The 17,713-nt window shown below is 37.6% G+C and overlaps 1 protein-coding gene and 1 non-coding gene across 7 annotated transcripts in view; one reads left to right on the plus strand and one right to left on the minus strand.

Annotated features, from left to right (window-relative positions):
* The window catches only part of C5H12orf75 (chromosome 5 C12orf75 homolog), a 92,174-nt gene that overhangs the window by 57,269 nt on the left and 17,192 nt on the right, over positions 1-17,713 (plus strand). For all 6 annotated transcript variants that reach the window (XM_036759997.1, XM_036759993.1, XM_036759995.1 and 3 more), the window contains one exon: positions 10,443-10,467. In XM_036759997.1, coding sequence (XP_036615892.1) covers positions 10,443-10,467 — 25 coding nt within the window. The remainder of the gene's footprint in view (positions 1-10,442; positions 10,468-17,713) is intronic.
* Positions 2,463-2,569, minus strand: LOC118852525. The gene has a single exon (XR_005010597.1). It is a non-coding gene; the product is annotated as a U6 spliceosomal RNA (small nuclear RNA).

Genomic DNA, 17,713 nt, shown 5'->3' on the forward strand with positions numbered 1-17,713 from the left:
AGAATCGTAATTCCATCTCACTGCCTGTTAAATTTCCAGCCTTATGGCTTTCAGGAAGCCATTGGGGAGTGGCCATCCTAGGGTTATATAACAGTTCCAATGATTAACTCAGAGCATGGTGCTAATGAGACCCCATTTGATCTCTAGAGGGGCCTGTTAGCTATATGAAAAAAAATTTGTTCCAGGGCCTCAGACTACACCCCTAATGTTGGCTAGCTTTCTTACATTTGTGTGCCCTTGGCCACCGGGGGAACTGGGTGGAAAAGTCTGGATGACTCAGTACAAACTCATCTTACTACACTTCAAGAAAACTGAAAATTTCAAAAACATTCATGCAGGTGATTATTTGTATTATAAAAAGACAAGCTACCAGTTTCCATAAAATATAGATCTAAAGCAATATACATAAGTGATTGTTGTAGATGATTAATTAGTAGACTGACGGGGGGGGCAAAAAAAGCTCTCAGTATGGTTTTATTACTGGGAATGACATGCAAGATGATGGGTCAGTCCATTTGACTTGCAGCTGAAAGCTTCTTTATATTTCGTTCCTTCCTATCCGAATATGAGCTCCTTTTTCACTTTTCTCTTTGTATCTACAGGATTTAGCATAGTGCTTTGTACATAGTAAGTCCTTAAGAAATGGTCATTCATTGGAATAGGGAGAGAATACATTTATAGATGTGTGGTAGTAGCCACTTTGAGTATCAGTCAGAAATGATGATGTTATTTGGGAATTTATAAGCCAGTGGGAAACTGATTCGAGTTATAAAAATGTATTTGCAGAACTTTTTCAAAAAACCTATCCCCTAGGATGTGAAGGGAAGCACATTTTTATTAGGATAAAAATTCAGAGTATGGGTCCTCTTGGTGAGTGGGTCATAAGCTTCTGTTATTCATGATGGATGGCACACAGAAAAGCACACTCTTTCCTCCCCTAGTTTTCAATCTGCCAGAAATGACTTTCAATCCGAAGAACAGGCTAGGGAGTCCACTCTGTGTAACATGAAGGAAAAACACAGTGAGCGGAGAGTTATTGCACTGCCTCTTTGATGAATCTGCCCTTGCATCTGAGAAGTCACTTCCCAAACATTTCCCTGCTTGAGAATCCAGCTGGCTGGCTGGCTTCAGGGTTTGTTCATCGCTGCTTTGATGTCGTCTGTTGGCTGGTGGTAGGGAATTTGTTTCCAGAAAGGAAATGGGCCACGATGAGAAAAATAAGGTGGAAAAAAAAGAAAAAGCACAACATAGAAATACGGGTGTTCTTCTTGCTTGAGAGTTGTATCATAAATACCAAGTAAAGTATTAGCTAAGTGTTTATATGCTGTTATTTTGAGGCTGCAAAAGTACATGAAGCAAATTAAATAATTAATCTTATTCAGTAGGTAGAGCCCTTGGACTGGAGTCAGGAAGAGCTGAGTTCAAATTCTACCTCGGGTACTTACTAACTGTGTGACCCTGGGCAAGTCACTTAACTACTGTCTGCCTCAGTTTCTTCAACTGTAAAATGTTGATAATAATAGCAGATGATAACAGCACCTCCCTCCCAAGGTTGTTGTACCAGATGAGATAATATTTGTAAACCTGTTAGCACAGTACCTGGCACATAGTAGATGTTTAATAAATACTTGTCCCCTTCCCTCCCCCTCTGCCCTCTGAATTAAAAAAAAACAACCTTTAAAAAGTCTTAAAGTGCCCTAAAAATCTGATGGTTTGAGATTTATAGTTATATATCTGTCTGTCTGTCTATCTATCTTTCTATCTATCTGTCTACTTGTCTATCTATCTGTTATCTATCTGTCTACTTGCCTATCTATCTGTTATCTATGTGTCTGTCTGTCTACTTGTCTATCTGTTATCTATCTATCTATCTATCTATCTATCTATCTATCTATCTATCTATCTTTCTATCTATCTGAGATGTTCCAGAAAACTGCACTTAATTTTCAAATACTTCTAAGTACAGGAACACCCATTGTTATGATCATCATCAAACCAACATTTATTTAGCACTTTATGGCTTGCAAAATGCTTTAAATATATTTGCTCTCTCAATCCTTACAACTCTGGGAGGTAGGTACTACTATTATCCCCATTTTACAGAGGAAGAAACTGAGACAGAGAGTGATTAAGTGTCACCCACTGCATCCCAGGCCATCACCAGTCATCTGGACTTTTATCTTGCCACTGAGATCTGATGACTCTGGAGGAGAGAGTGAGGCTAACGATTGTTCCAAGCTCTGCCTCACATAAATCCAATTCACACACAAGACAAGACATCACTCATTGTGATGTCATTGGTCCTTTTTGAGAACAAAGTGCACACAATAACAACTAGTAAGTGTCTGAGTTAGGATTCGAACTCAGGTCTTCCTGTCTCCAAGTTTTATGTTCTATTCATTGTGCCACCTGGCTTCCATAAATATTCTACATTACATCTAGAAGCAGGTATCTTCTTTTGTTTTTTATTTTATTTTTTAATGAATTTGTATGTCATCCTTGCTCAGGGGCCATGCTAATCTTCTCTGTATCGTTCCAATTTTAGTATATGTGCTGCCGAAGCAAGCACCAAGTATCTTCTTTTAAAAAATAAGTTTTATCTTTAAGTTACCTTTTTAAAGAAAATTTTTAGAAACATTTCTTTTCAAAGAAAAGATACAAATGTTCTTAAATGTTTCCCAAATGTAGGTGAACCAGAAATCTTCCTTCCAAGTCCTAGACGTGACTTGACCTAAGTAATCATGGATAGCTTTTCATCCTCTTCCTCTCTCCTCCCAGATCATATCACTTTTCTTTTTAGTTAATTGAGTTGGATTTATTTTTACCTTATAGTACTATTCCACTTTTGAAATGAAGAATAAATAATATCCTAAAAAATATCCTATACACCCTAGAGAAATGAAGATACTAATACTGTACTCGAGAAAAGAGTCAAAACTCCAAAGAAAAGTGACTGGAACAATCCATGAACTGGATAATCACTGCTTATGTAATTAAGAGTTCACCATATATATTCACCATAGTTGGCCAAGATGAAGTTGTCCCTAGAAAGTATTTCTGTAAGTTTGTTATTACTGAACACTTGTGAATTGAACATTGTGTACCAGGCACTTCGTTAGAAAGTATCCAGGGACGGGTGAGGAAAAGAAATAGAAATATTTCAAATTGCAACAGTGATAGATTTGGAGTTTTACAATCTGAGTTGATCTTAGTGACCATTGGACCACCTGGCTTACTTCAGGTGAAGTTCTCCGGGCCCCAACTCCCGGGAAATGAAGGGGTTGGACTATTTTACCTCTTAGGGTTCTTCCAGTTCTAAAATCCCAAGATTCAATTCCCTTTCTAGAGGAATCGATAGTTTAGTCAGGGAGACTAAAATCAAAGCGGGAAAGTAGTATATTAACCAAAGCGAAATAGCTTAGTATAAATTGAATGTGGAGGAAGGAAGGAAGGAAGCATATATTATGTCCCTACTATGTGCCTGGCACTGTGCTAACTGTTTTACAAATATCCTCTCAGCAACCCTGGGAGGTAGGTGCTATTATGAGCTCCATTTTACAGGGTAAGGGACTTGCCTAGGGTCACATAACTGGTAAGTGTCTGAAGCTGGATTTGAACTCAGGAAGTGAAGGAGGCCACGTAACCTTAGGCCTGGGCATCTCTCAAGTTTTAGAAACCTTTCTTCTCTATCTCCATTGCTATCACCTAGCTATGCGTAAGCGCCGAAGGGACCTCTTATACACTGGAATGAATGACCAGAACAGTATGAATTGGGGAAGCTTCCCCAAAGGAGCTGAGTTTTCAACCTAGGTAGAATTGAGAGCCACTATAGTCACATGCACTAAAATAAAACAATGAAAACGCTCTACTTCTTAATGCTTCAGGACATTATCACTTTCTGGGGTTAGGAACTAGCTTTCCCCTAGCCTAGAAATGCATTTTAAAGGCTTGGTATCTTCATGGAATGTATTCTCTTTTTAGTGACTTTTGAAAACCCAGTTAATTAGCTTGACCTTTTTTTTGCTTTGTCTATAAAAATGTCTTGATTAAAGAATTAATTTAAAAATCATTACTCCTTTCTCTCTCTCTCTCTCTCTCTCTCTCTCTCTCTCTCTCTCTCTCTCTCTCTCTCTCTCTCTCTCTCTCTCTCTCGGCAACCAGCTATCAAACAAAGGCAATTTAACTCCTTATTTTGCTCTATTTAATCCTTGGCTGAGCAGACAGATGAGCAACCCTCCATCTTGGGCTCATGCTATCCAATAGGCCAATTGGGCCTCTTCATCCAGTCATAGTCCTTTAGACTATGGCTAGTGGGAAACCATGTAAACGTCTTAATGAAAACAAGGGAAAATGACATCCGAGGTCTAGGTGTTCCCAAACATCTGGATGGTTGACTTGGTCCATGTCAACATGGCACATTTCTATGAGTGTCATAATGGAGCTGTTACAAAAGCATTCTGCCCGTGATTTTTGAACTGATTGATTAGCTGTGATAATGCAGTTGGCAACTCTTTGTATTCTATTTTTGTGAAGGCTTGTGGTCAGAATGTTTCCATGATGATTCTGCTATTATCTGTGTGGAAATAATTTAAAGAGGAGTTTTGGAAATTAATCTCCACAGTCATCTAGACCAACAATTCCAGCCTTTGAAGTAGTTGGGTTTGGTTTCAGACCTGAATGGTATGGGTTTGGCTATCTACAAACCTAAATTAACTGCAAATTGGTGGCAAACTCTCTCCTTAAGTTCAAGTCTAGCTTAAGGTCACTTCTAAGGCTCTTGGAATCCATCATTTCATTCTAGTTCAGTTGGCTTAATTGCTCTCTTATGCTAAGTCTGCCCAAATTTGCATTTACATATCTGTGTTTCTGCTGTCCCCTCCCTCTCCTCCCATGTAAACTTCTTGAGGGAATGGACTGTTTTGTTTTTGCCCATGCCTAAATTGGATCGATAATTCATCCAGTATTTATGGAGTGCCTAGTATGTGTTCAGAACTTTGTTAGCCATTGCCGGGAGACAGACATTGTCTGTTTTAGTCCTCTGCCCACAAAGGCCTTACAATGGGAGAGATAAGACGAACAAACATCATACAACAGTAAACAAAATAATCAAGAATTAAATGAATTGAAGCCAAACGAAGTGAGAAGAACCAGAGGATCATTGTGCACAGTAATAGCAATGCTGTGATGATGATCAACTGTGAAAGGCTTAGCTACTCTGATTAATACAATGTTCCAAGGCAATTCCAAAGGACTCAGGATGAAAAAAAATGCTATTTGCCTCCAGAGAGAGAAATGAGGAACTCTGAGGGCAAATTGAGTATATATACATATATGTATGTATATATATACATATTTTGCTTTATCTATCTATTGTGATATGGCTAATATGGAAATGTTTTGCATAATTTCATATGTATAATTGATATCTTTTTACTTGCCTTCTCAGTGGATGGGGAAGGGGTAGAAGGGAGGAAGAAAATCTGGAACTCAAAATTTTAAAAAAATGTTAAAAGTAAATAATAAATATATTGAAAAAAGAAGAATTTAAATGGAGTATTAAACAAGGTTCAGGGTTGCAGGCTGAATTAGAGGGAGGAGAATCAAGAATTAAAGACCTCAGCTCCTAAGGAGATTTTTGCAGAAATCTGAGTGACATAATAGAAGGTGAAGATTAAAGTTGTATGAGGGGGAGTTCAGAGAAAGGATGGGCAGAGGGCATTTTAGGAAGTCTCACTGGTGTGTATGTAGGCTGAAGGGGAAGGAAAAGTGAGAAGTGATTTCAAGATTTTAGATTTGGGCAATTGGGTCAATGGTGATTCAATGATAAAGATGGAGGAATTTGGCTCTTGGAGAATGATGATGAGTGAATTTGAAGTGATTTAATTCAATAAACATTTACATACAACAGACATTTATATCTACTATGTACAAAGCATCTCCTCTCACCCTCTTTCCCCTAAGTGATGATGAGACATCCCAAGTGGAAGTGGCCAAGTAACCTCTGTGGGTACTAGCCAGCTGGGTGCTTCAGCAGAAATGAGAGGGTTGTGGGATCTGTGAACCTGTGGGTTTGGTTCATTGCCATCCATTTCTATCATCTCTTTTAATAGAGTTCACAGTATACCAATTGTTACAGCTGAACAATTCAATCATGTTAAAGGCCATTCTAATAGAATATGTTCCCAATTTTGGGCCTGAAATCCCCATCTCACTGTGGAGGAAAAATCTCTCTGCATGGTTTATACCTATATACACATGAAGCTAGTGTTATCTTTGGTTGCAAACTGTTTGACCTTTATTCAAATTTTTTTTTTTTTTTTGCATAGTAAAAATACACCATCTAAACAAGGACAACTCTGAACAAAGCTATTTTTTGTAAGTTCATTATACAGATATATCTTAAGCACACAAGCCTTTTTTCACCTCTAAAGTATTTTTTGGGGGGGCAGGGCAATTGGGGTTAAGTGACTTGCCAAAGGTCACACAGTTGGTACACGTGTCAAGTGTCTGAGGCCAGATTTGAACTCAGGTCCTCCTGACTCCAGGGCCGGTGCTCTACTCACCGTACCACCTAGCTGCCCCACCCACTAAAATATTTGAAGAAATTACTTAGAAATCTGTATGTTTAATGGCTTGTTGAAAAACAAACATTGGACTGAAAAAAAGCACATCTTTTAGTTGCTAACCTGAGATTTAATAGCATAGCTGATTGAATATAGGGCTTCTAGTTGTAACAACAAATTTGAGGTTAAAAAGGATTCTGTCATTTTTTAAGCTATATTAAATAGATCAGAGAAGCTCCTTTTCTTCTTATAGTTCATGTAGTTTCTTCTTATAGTTCTTCTTACAATTTATGGAACAAAGGGGAAAAAGTTTCCCACCACTTTTTATTATTTCCAATAACACACTAATAGATATAGTTATGATCATTTATGTTGGAAGGAGGATGTTCAGTATGGATCTCAAGTATTTTTCAATCCTAGATAATTATTTTGTAGACAGAAGATAGCTTTCTGCCAGTTTTGGAAAAGAATTTTTTAAAAAGAAATCTGGTTTGGTAATTAATTTTTCCCTGAAGGCTTTTAGTGAAATATTATTTAAATTGGATACTTTTGACAAAGTGCAGCGATCAGAAGAAGCCTTTTATGGTCAGTCTTACTCAGTGTAAAAGTGTCTGACTACTTCATTTTTTTAAAGGAAAAGAAAGGTTTCCTTAACATTATGATTTAGTACTATTTCATCATTCATCTAGGAACACATTATACTTTGATAATTTTGTGAAAACAAAAAATATTTGAAAGAAAATTAGCCACCATGCTTCCCTTCCTCTTGTAAAATTATAATATAGACTGATTAGGTCACAAAGAAACATCTGCCTATAAGAAATAAGATGTAGCATGCATCTATTATAATGTTAAAATTGCTGCCGTAACTAATTAGGTGCTTTCCAGCTGGCATGTCTTAATGTTTTGAAGAGATTTACATCAAGGATCCTGAAATGTAGACTGTATTCCATTAGGCTTGATTTTGAAAAATGCTAATTATGCCCCATATTGCTTTTTAGAAGGAAAAATTTTGGGGGAGGAAAATTGGTTTATCAAATGTTTTATCCAGGGTGGTTGGGAAATGGGGTATTTGGCATTAATTGGTATTCTGATGAACTGATTATTATATATAACCATGGGTTTTAAAAGAATTAGAATATGATAAAGCACTCAACCCTAAAATTGTACTATGTAGCATAGTGTTGGGAAGGATAGATGCTCAATAAATATATGCTGAATCAAATGGACTACAGTTTAACGTTTGGTGACTTAAGGGGCACTTCAATATCCCCCTAGGGTCAGAGATTCTTGATTTGGACTCCCAAGGAGTCTTGGTATAGATTTCAGTGGGTCCATATACTTGAATGGGAGAATGTTTTAGCTTTATTTTCATTAACCTCTAATTGAAATTTAGGATTTCCATCAATATTTAAAAACATCCTTCTGAGAATGGTTTCATAGGATTCACTACGCCACTAATGGCTTCCATGGCACAAACACTGTTCAGAATCTCTCATCTAGGTTATCATTAGGAACATGAATAATTGCATAACACCCGCAAAGTAATTTGCTTATTTGAGCTTTCTCCTTTTTCAGATTTTGTATAATTGGTGTTTACCATTTATTTTTTTAGGAAAGAAAAAATTCTTTCAGCTTTGAGTCTCATGTGCTTTGAACATTGTTCTAGAAAGAGATTTCCTTCTCAGCTCAGTCACAAACTCTTTGAATTTTGAGAAAGTGACCAAACGTCATGGTGGATTGAATTTCGCTCAGTGACACAGATATGCCTTTCTCACATAGAGGGGATTTGGACTTTGGGGGAGATTCTTGGCTCAGTATCAAAATATCAAAAAACTCAGTATCAAATCAATATCAGAATCAATCAAAATATCATGTCAGTTGAGAATATAATTTTTCATAATAACCTTCAAGATGTAAAACTGCAAATAGGAACAGATTCAGTTCTACATTCATACCTCTTCTGTGGTATGAATTGGTACTTTATTCTGTGACATGAAAACCCCACTGGACTCACTGGACACAAGCATCTGCCCCCGTGATGCTAAACAATGGAATTGTCTGAGATCACTCACTTTCAGGTCAAAATGTACTCTCTGTCACTTAGAGTCCTTACTATGTTTCTATTTCTGTTTTAAATGTTAGTGTTAATATAAGTGGAAAATATACTATGTGGCTTTGAATAAATAAGATCATTTTGAAAGAAAAAAGAAATGAGTATATACTAAAAAACATAGCAATGATTACAAGCCATGTAGCCTGACAGATCTAAATTCTAAAAACAAATATGAAAAGAAGACAGGGAAAGAAAAGAGAGGTAAATAGGTAAGTGACTGAGCTATTGGCTTGGCAGAGAGGGAGGTAATAACGTAAAGGCTTTGCCTGAAAGTGCGTCGGTTAGTTGGGGAGGCTCAGGATGCTACCTTGCCTATGAGAAAAGAGAAAGCCCTGGAAGAGATATTGTCAGAGACAAAGGTGTCAATTTGGCTACTCATTGAGCCACCAGAAAAGAGAGTGGAGGTCCTGTGGGATTCTTTCCTATATCTTTCTCCTGTTTTTGTGTCAGAGAGCTCAACAAAATTGCTTTCTTTCTATGGTTTACCCCTTAGTTCCCTCGGTGTATTAGAGGCAAAAGCGTATCTTCTACAATATGAGTTCTGAGCTAAATTTGATAGCTATGGTGGGTTCTTTACCTTTTTAAGGAAAGGGCTGTTTTGGAATCAAGAATGCCCTTCCTTGTGGCAACACACTGTTATTCTGACTGGCAGTGAGGAGAGAGAACTCATTACGTCCCCCATGCCAATGTCTAAAAGATGCCAAGATATTAATTGATAATTATGATATTGGGAAACTCTTAATAGTAGATAAAACATTTACATTTTTGAGATGTAGTGTTAAGCCAATGTTGAGCTAATGTGAAGCGAGTAAAGAAATATGTCTCTGAAAAATCTGGTTTGGTAGTTTTTCTACGAGGACTTTCAGTAAAATATTGTTTGAATTGGATATTTTTGACAAAGTACAATGATCAGAGAAGCCTTTTGTAGTCAGTCTTACTCAGTACAAAAGACTACTTCATTTTTTAAAGGAAAATAAATATTTCCTTAACACTGAGGTTCAGAACTATTTCATCATTCAGCTAGTAACAAATCACATATTGGTAATTTCATGAGAATGAAAAATATTTGAAAGAAAATTTTCCACCATGATTCCTTTCTTCTTGTAAAATTACAATATAGTAGACTGATTAGGTCCCAGAGAAACATCTGTCCATAAGAACATCTGCCGCAGTGATGCTAAACAATGTAATTGTCTGAAATCACTCACTTTCAGGTCAAAATGTACTTTCTGTTACTTAGATTCCTTACTATACTTCTATTTCTGCTTTACCTATTAGTGTTGATATAAGTGGAAAATATGCTATGTGGGTTATCTTTAAATAAGATCTTTTTGAAAGAAAGAAGAAATGATGAGTATATACTAAAAATAGCAATGATTATAGGCTATAGCCAGATTTTCTACCAGGCAAGCCTGGTTTATAAATAAAAAATATAATATAATATTAGTTATCATTTTTCATAGTGCCTTAAGGAAGCAAGACTTGAAACATAACAAAATTATTTCTGAAAATCCACCAATTTACTAATCTATAGGAACTCCATTTTTAAGATTCAGTTATTGTCTACCAGTCCTCAGAAACCAGTCAAGATTAAATTTAGATTTGGATTTTATTCATCATTTTTTTGCTTTCCTTTTCTCAAATATTAATGGCTATTAGATTAAATTGTTGTCTACTGTAATGTAATTTTAGTGCATGATTGGGGCTTAATTTTTAAACTGAGCATTAGGTTAATGCTAATACTATTGTCTTTCACATTTTAGGTCCTGCTGGAGCTGTTAAAGATGCGTGAGTACTTAAAATTTTATATTACTGCACTTTGTTTTTTGAAAATCACACTGATTAGAAGCTAAGTGTATGTCAGTGTGAGTGGAAAGGCTAATATACAACCAACCTTCCTTTCTCTATGGGGCATGTGTGCAAATTACTTCTTTGGTTTATGGCTATGGTTTACTTACTCTTTGCAGAATAGCATGTTATTGTTTATGATTCCCATTTTTAGACTCAGACTTGACCCCAAATTTAATCAGAAAGGGCTATCTTTCTTCTGAAAGCCAAATATGTCAAGCTCTCCTTTTATCCTAATTTGGGTAGAACTCCTGCATTAGCAAATAGAAATGATTTGTCAAGGATAACAACATGTCTAACCCCACTGTATTTCAGGAAGTATAAAAATCTTACCATTAGTTGTGAGCCATCTGAGAGATGATGGAATGGACAGCTCGCCAAATGTGGGCTGAAATAATGATTTTTAGTTAAAGGATTTTTTTTTCATAGAAATTTAAGTATAATCATTGTTGGGCTGTTAGAGTGTTAGACTCATGGAATTTTAGCATTCCAAGATACCTGAGAGGTCTGCTAGTCTATCTCACAAATCAACAGAACTACCCTTCTATGACGTTCCTGAAAAGTTATGGTTCAGATTCAATTATTTGCTGAGGATGCTTTGAACGCTGAGTTTCTGGGATCAAGTTAAAGGGCACTAACCCCCTGCTTCCCAAGGCAGCCCATTCCCCTTTGGGAAAGCTCTCAATCATTTACAAGTTTTTCCTTTTACTGACCCAAAACCTACCTCTCTGCTGCTTCTCCTCCATGTACCTTTTATTTTGTCCTCCAGGGACAAAAAGAACAAATCTAATCTTTCCTCCAAATGATAAGGCTTCCAATAGGTGAAGGCTTCTGCTTACAGCTTCTGTTCTCTAGGCTAACCATAACTAGCTCTGTCAGCTCATGCTTATATGGCCTGGTTGCCAGTTCCTTCAGCATTCTGGTTGCCCTACTTTGGACCCACTTGAATTTATTGGTGCTCTTCCTAAAACGATGCTCCCAGAGCTGGGCACACTCATTGAGATGTGGGCCGATCAAGGCAGAATGCCACAATGCTGTGACCTCTCTCTTCCCAGACACTATGGGGCTATCAGTATAGCTTAAGTTGACTATGGTATTTTTGGCTGTCATGTACTTGTTGGTTCATTGAGCTCGAAGCCTACTAAAGCCAGTGTGGACCTTTTTTCATGGGAGCCTATGAATGGCAGTGGCCCCCAAGCCCCACCTTATACTTCTGAATTTGACTTTTTTGGATGAGAGGCCAGATCTATGATTTCATTATTTTATTGGTATAGGGAACTCTTCATGAGGAAACTCCTTCAACTGATGTATATCTTCTTGTTGTTCAGTCATTTTCAGTCCTGTCCAACTCTTCATGGCCCCATTTGTGGTTTTCTTGGTTTTCTTGGCAGAGATATTGGAATGGTTTGCTATTTCCTTCTCCACCATTTAATAGAGAAGGAAATGGAGGCAAATAGGGTGAAGTGACTTGCCCAGGGTCACACAGCTAGTAAGTGTCTGAGGCCAGGTTTGAACTCAGGAAGATCAGTCTTCCTGATTCCAAGCCCAGTGCTCTATCTACTAAGACTTAGGGAGTTGCCTAGGGACATGGAGAGGTTAAGTGACTGTCTTAAGGTCTCACAGCCACAATATGTTAGAAGTGAGACTTGAACTGAGATGTTCCTGATCCTGAGGCTGGCTCTATGTCCACTGTGCCATTCTACATAAACACCAGCTCTTATGATGGAAGTGTCACACATTAATAAGAGCACATTTGTCACTTGTCCTATATTTAGAGCAAGAGTCCAAGGATGTGGAGCAGTTTTCCTGAATTTAAAGCGGGATAAATAGCTTAGCTTTATTTCATAAATGCTCATAAGCTTCTTCTTTTTCCTTAGATACTTTGCAAGATAACATTTCAAAATCTATTTATTTAATAACAGACAGAATTTGCTTTCCCTATTGTGATAATTTTCAATGCAAAATATAGCATTTTCATGACAAAAGAATAAATATCCAGATTTTTATGTAGAAAGTTGGATAATGTGATACGATGGAGGGAGCAGTGCATTTGAAATCAACACCTTGGTCAACATCTATTACCTACAACATATCATGTAACCTTTTTGGGGCCTGGTTTTTATCGAATGAAATATTTTAAATGTATGTGTCGGTGAGCATGCATATTATTGTTCACTAGTTCAGTTGTGTCTGACTCTTCATGACTCTGTGGACCATAGCACGCCAACACGGTCCACGGGGCTTTCTTGACAGTACTGGAGTGGCTTGCCATTTCCTTCTCTAGTGGATCACCTTTTGTTAGACCTCTCTGTCTTGGGTAATCCTGCATGGCTTAGTTCATAGTTTCATTGAGCTACACAAGCCCCTCTACTACGACAAGGTAGTGATCCAGTGTGTTTGTGTGTGTACATGTATGCATGTGTGTATGTGTGTATATATACACCTATATATGCAACATACATATATGTATATATACACATGGTATATAGCTAGATATGTATATATAATGTATATATATATATTATATGTGTTTATATATAAAGTGCTTTGCAAACCTTAAACTTACTATATAAATATCAGCTATTTTTATTATCTGTTGTTAAATGAAGGGGATGCACTTTCTTGTCTCTACAATCCCTTCTGGCTTGAAAATTATGATCCTATAGGTTTTATAATAAAATCTAGAATTTTGCCAGGAACGAAGTCAAGCTCAGTTTGAAAATTCAGCCGTTCACCCTTTTTTGAAAACTGGAACAGCATTTGCTCATGTCCAGCCATATGGTGCCTCTTCTGTGCTATACACTTTCTTGAAAAGCAGGAATAGGGGCTGGGGATCACCTCTGTCTGTTCCCTCCATACCTTGGGATATACTTTGTTTGGATATGGTGCCTTGATTGAGCTCATCATGGAGGCCATCAGCACATGTGGACCTAGGTACAGTACATTTCAATAGAGTGCCATTTAAAAAGCTGGATCTCCTGCTGCCAAAATGCACTTATTGCTAATGAGCAAAACCCCAATAATTTTAAATAGAAAATCAGTAGGTTAAATGATAAGAAGTGAAATTTATATCCTAACCATACCCCAACATAAAAGGGGAAGGTGATTTCCTATTTCTCTTTCTCTGAAGGAGATGCCCAGTCAAAGACATTGATCACTTTTGAGGAAATTTTGTAAGCAGGATCAACTTTTTCCAGAATCTTGAGGCCATTAAATAACTTCTATTCCTAATCTTAATTTGCCAGGCCTCCACATATCCTTGGCCTTTCTCTACATATAGCATAAGTGATACTGTCATAAGTAAAGTATAGTAAATCCAGTTTTTGTTTTTTTTTCTACTTACAGTATATATTAAGGGAGTCTTACTAAAGCCCTTTTCTTAGCTTTGTTTAAAATAAGATTTGCAAAACTGTACTACAACTGAACAGATGCCATGAGGGGGAGTCGGGCCATGGGAGGTGGGAATCTGAGAAATTGAAAAGAGCTTTTAATGCTCATTTTAATAGCTAAACAGACTGCCACCAAATAGCGAAAAGTACAGAACTGTTATTGGTCATTAGGAGTAAGGAGCTTCAGATAGAGCTACAGCTGAACGGTGTAGATCATGTAACATTTAGTGCGCAGAACTCAAGTTTCATAACTACTTCTGTCTTCTCCCTTTTCCAAGGAGTTGGAGATGCTTGTCTTTGGGTCTCCATTCCTCCATGGTAGGTGGCAAGGCCCCACTGGTGGGGGGTCTCCTCTACTTGCTAGGTGGTAGTGAAGGCGGGGACTGAGCTTTGGGTTTCCTGCCTGTAGGGCTGAAAGAAGTAAGGAGTATCCCTCTGAGCCATACATCACTGATACACCTCTCCTCTGATCAGTTCATGAAGGAATGAAGAAACCAGTTATAAGGAGGAGGAGGAGAACAGACATGTATGGAGTACTTTATGGTTTATAAAGCACTTGCCATAAGTGATCTCCTTTGATCATCACCATGAACCTGGGAGGTGGTTCCTACAGGTTTTATAAGATATTTCTTTTATTGTTGTTTGGTCATGTCCAACTCTTTGTGAACCTATTTAGGATTTTCTTGGCAAAGATATTGGAGTGGTTTGCCATTTCCTTCCCCAGCCCATTTTACAGATGAGGAAACTGAGGCAAACAGAGTTAAGTGACTTGTTCAGAGTCATACAGCTGATAAGTGTCTTAGGCCAGATTTGAATTCAGGAAGATGAGCCTTCCTGACTGATTCCAGGTCTGGAACTCTATCCACTGGCCAGTGGATCAACTCTATCCGCAAGCTACAATGATCCCTCTTTTACAGATGCAAAAACAGGCAGGGAAGTTATTTGGTGTTTGAGGTTGAGTTTGAATTCAAGTCTTCCTGAATCAAAGTCCAGAGCTGTACACCAAGGGAAGGGAACTGAGGATGTGTGAGTGAAGTCATAAAGCAGTTAATGGGAAAAAAGAAACTAAGGGTATATCTACATAAAACATCTAGTCCATTCAGGTGGAAATTGTCCTAATATTTTGTGTATATGATGCCAGACCTATGTACTGACACTTCTTTTTGATGGAATTGACTAGTTGGTCTTGGGTAGCAAAAAATAGAAAAATGTATTGTCTATTTGCTTTGTATGTGCTTCTTCTCTTCCCTGTTAGAATGGAAGCTCCCTGAAGACAAGGCAGCCCTGCACATATGAAGTGCTTAATCAATACTTGTTGATTCAGTGATTAAAAATGTCTGTATTAGGTCAAATGGAATTATAAAGCTAGTATCTTAGTGACTTCTTTATTAAGTTTGTTATATAAGAAGTTAGGAAAGGGGAGGTTTCAGAGAAAGACTAGAGAGACAGAGTGAAGTGACTAGAGCAGTTTATATGTTGGCAGAAAATTGTCAAGAAAAACAAGGGGTTAGAAATAGAGTTGTCAAGAAAGAAAAAAGAAGGAAAGAAAGATAGAAAGAAAGAAAGAAAAAGATAGAAAGAAAAAAAGAAAAAGGAAGAAAGAAAAAGGAAGGCAAAAAGGAAGGAAGGAAGAAAAGAAAGGAAGAAAGGAAGGAAGGGAGAAAGAGAGAGAGAAAGAGAGGAAGAAAGGAAGGAAGGAAAGAAGGAAAGGAAGGAGGAACAAAGAAAGAAGGAAAGAAAGGAAAGAAGAAAGAAAGAAGGAAAGAGAGAGAAAGAAGGAAGGAAGGAAAGAAAGAAAGAAAGAAAAGAGAAAAATTAGAAAAGAGGGTTTTATGAAGTATTTTTAAAAAGATGAAAAAGACCAGAAGGAATCATGGACAAGCAGGGACTGAAGCGGGTAACTGGAGATCCATTTTTTTCTTGGGAGGATGGGAAGAGCCAGATTTCTGACTATGAGAAGATGGGAAGGGAAATGGTCCAAGATGAAGGGCAGTTTGATAATGATACAAGTGGGCTCCAAAAGACCTGCCAGAAGGAAGGGGAGGGCTGAGAAAGATATGACATGAGACGAATAGGGCTGAGAAGTAAGGAATTAAGGATGATACACAGAACGAAGGACTTTCTGCCTGGACAATCTGTACTTTGAACTGAGAAGGAGAAGAGAAAGTTTGGCCATCGGGGAATTACAGATTGTCACCCTCTTCCCCGTAGCCAGGGCGGCTGTGCCCCAGACTCCAGAAAGAATGCTAATTTCATTTTCTTGGCGGTAGGCTTGGGAGAATAGAGCTGGGCAGGACTAGAAGGTCTGGCCTTGGTCTGGTGGTCAGGAGGCCTCATGGTCAGAGACCAATCCCGAAGGCTGGATGGCCAGAAGCCTGGTGTCTGAGTTTTATGCTTAGGATCTCAGTGACTTCTTTATTAAATTTGTTATGTTTATGTATCAAAATAAGATCATTCTCTTTGGCAGCATTGAAAACATGGAAATAACCCCACTGATGCAGCATACTCCTTCTGCCTCTTAGATCATCACTAGTGAGAACAGGTCTGCAATTATACCCACTCCCTTGATGCAAAAGGGAAAGGGCTGGGGGAGGGGAACAAGCACTCGTGAAGAGCCTACTATATGCCAGGCACTGGGCTTAGTGCTTTACAAATATTATCTCACTGAATCCTCAGAACAATCTTGTAAGTTAAAGCACAGAAAATAAGTCATCAATTTACTATAGAATAGACTTGGAATAAAAAAAAAGTTTGGTCGATAAAGACAAATATAAGGATAATTGTAGACCAAGGAAATCAAATTAGAAGACAATAGAATCCTGTTATTCCAGAGTGCAAGGGAGGTCAAAAGTCATTTAGTCTCTTACCCATAGTAAAAATCCTGTCCATATAATCCCCAGTAAGTGATCATGAAGCCTTTGCTTGAAGACCTACATGGATGGGGATCTCACTATAACCCAAGGTGTCCTGTTCTAATTTTATATGGCTCCATTATCTTTCCTTAAAATGAATCAATTATTCCTCCCTGTAACTTCCTAATTAGCCCAACTCTCGGTCCTTTGAGACCAAGCAAAGCAAATCTAATCTCCAGAGACAGTCCAATAGTGGTTGGAAGCTCTCAGACTGCAGCTCTCTCAGCTCCTTTCCTGCCTCCACCCTATGAAGTTACTTTGTTTTTACTTATGTAAGTACATGGTGCGTTTCTGCTATTAAAATGTAGCTCCATGAGGGCAGGGACTGTTTGATTTCTGTCTTTGAACACCCAAAGCCTAGTACAGCGTCTAGAACACAGTAACCACTTAATAGATACTTAGTAATTGATCAGTCTTGTGTATCTTGTGTGTGTGCATAGAGGGCTGTTTCCTTTTTTCTTTAGATCCTTAGCATGTAGCATAGTACCTGGTATTATATATATATATTATATTATATATTAGTATATATATTATAATATATTATATTATATATTATATATTATATATACATATACATATGTATAGATATACATATACATATGTATATATACACACATAATATATAAAAATATATGTGTAATAAATGCTTGTGTATCCATATATCTATATTACCTATATGTAATATGTTTCCATTGGGAAACAAAAGCATGCACCTACCTCCTTTTCTATTGGATGACCCTTCCAACACTAAGATTCTATGATGGGGGCTGAGCACTGGACCTGTGATTTCATTTATATAGCATGATTGGCAAATGAACATTATGGAGGATAATACTGATCCCCACTTGCCCTCATCCTCTCCCACTACCCTTTGATCACTTAAAC

The sequence above is a fragment of the Trichosurus vulpecula genome, chromosome 5 (genome assembly GCF_011100635.1).
Source record: "Trichosurus vulpecula isolate mTriVul1 chromosome 5, mTriVul1.pri, whole genome shotgun sequence".
In the NCBI taxonomy this organism is placed as follows: Eukaryota; Metazoa; Chordata; class Mammalia; order Diprotodontia; family Phalangeridae; genus Trichosurus; species Trichosurus vulpecula.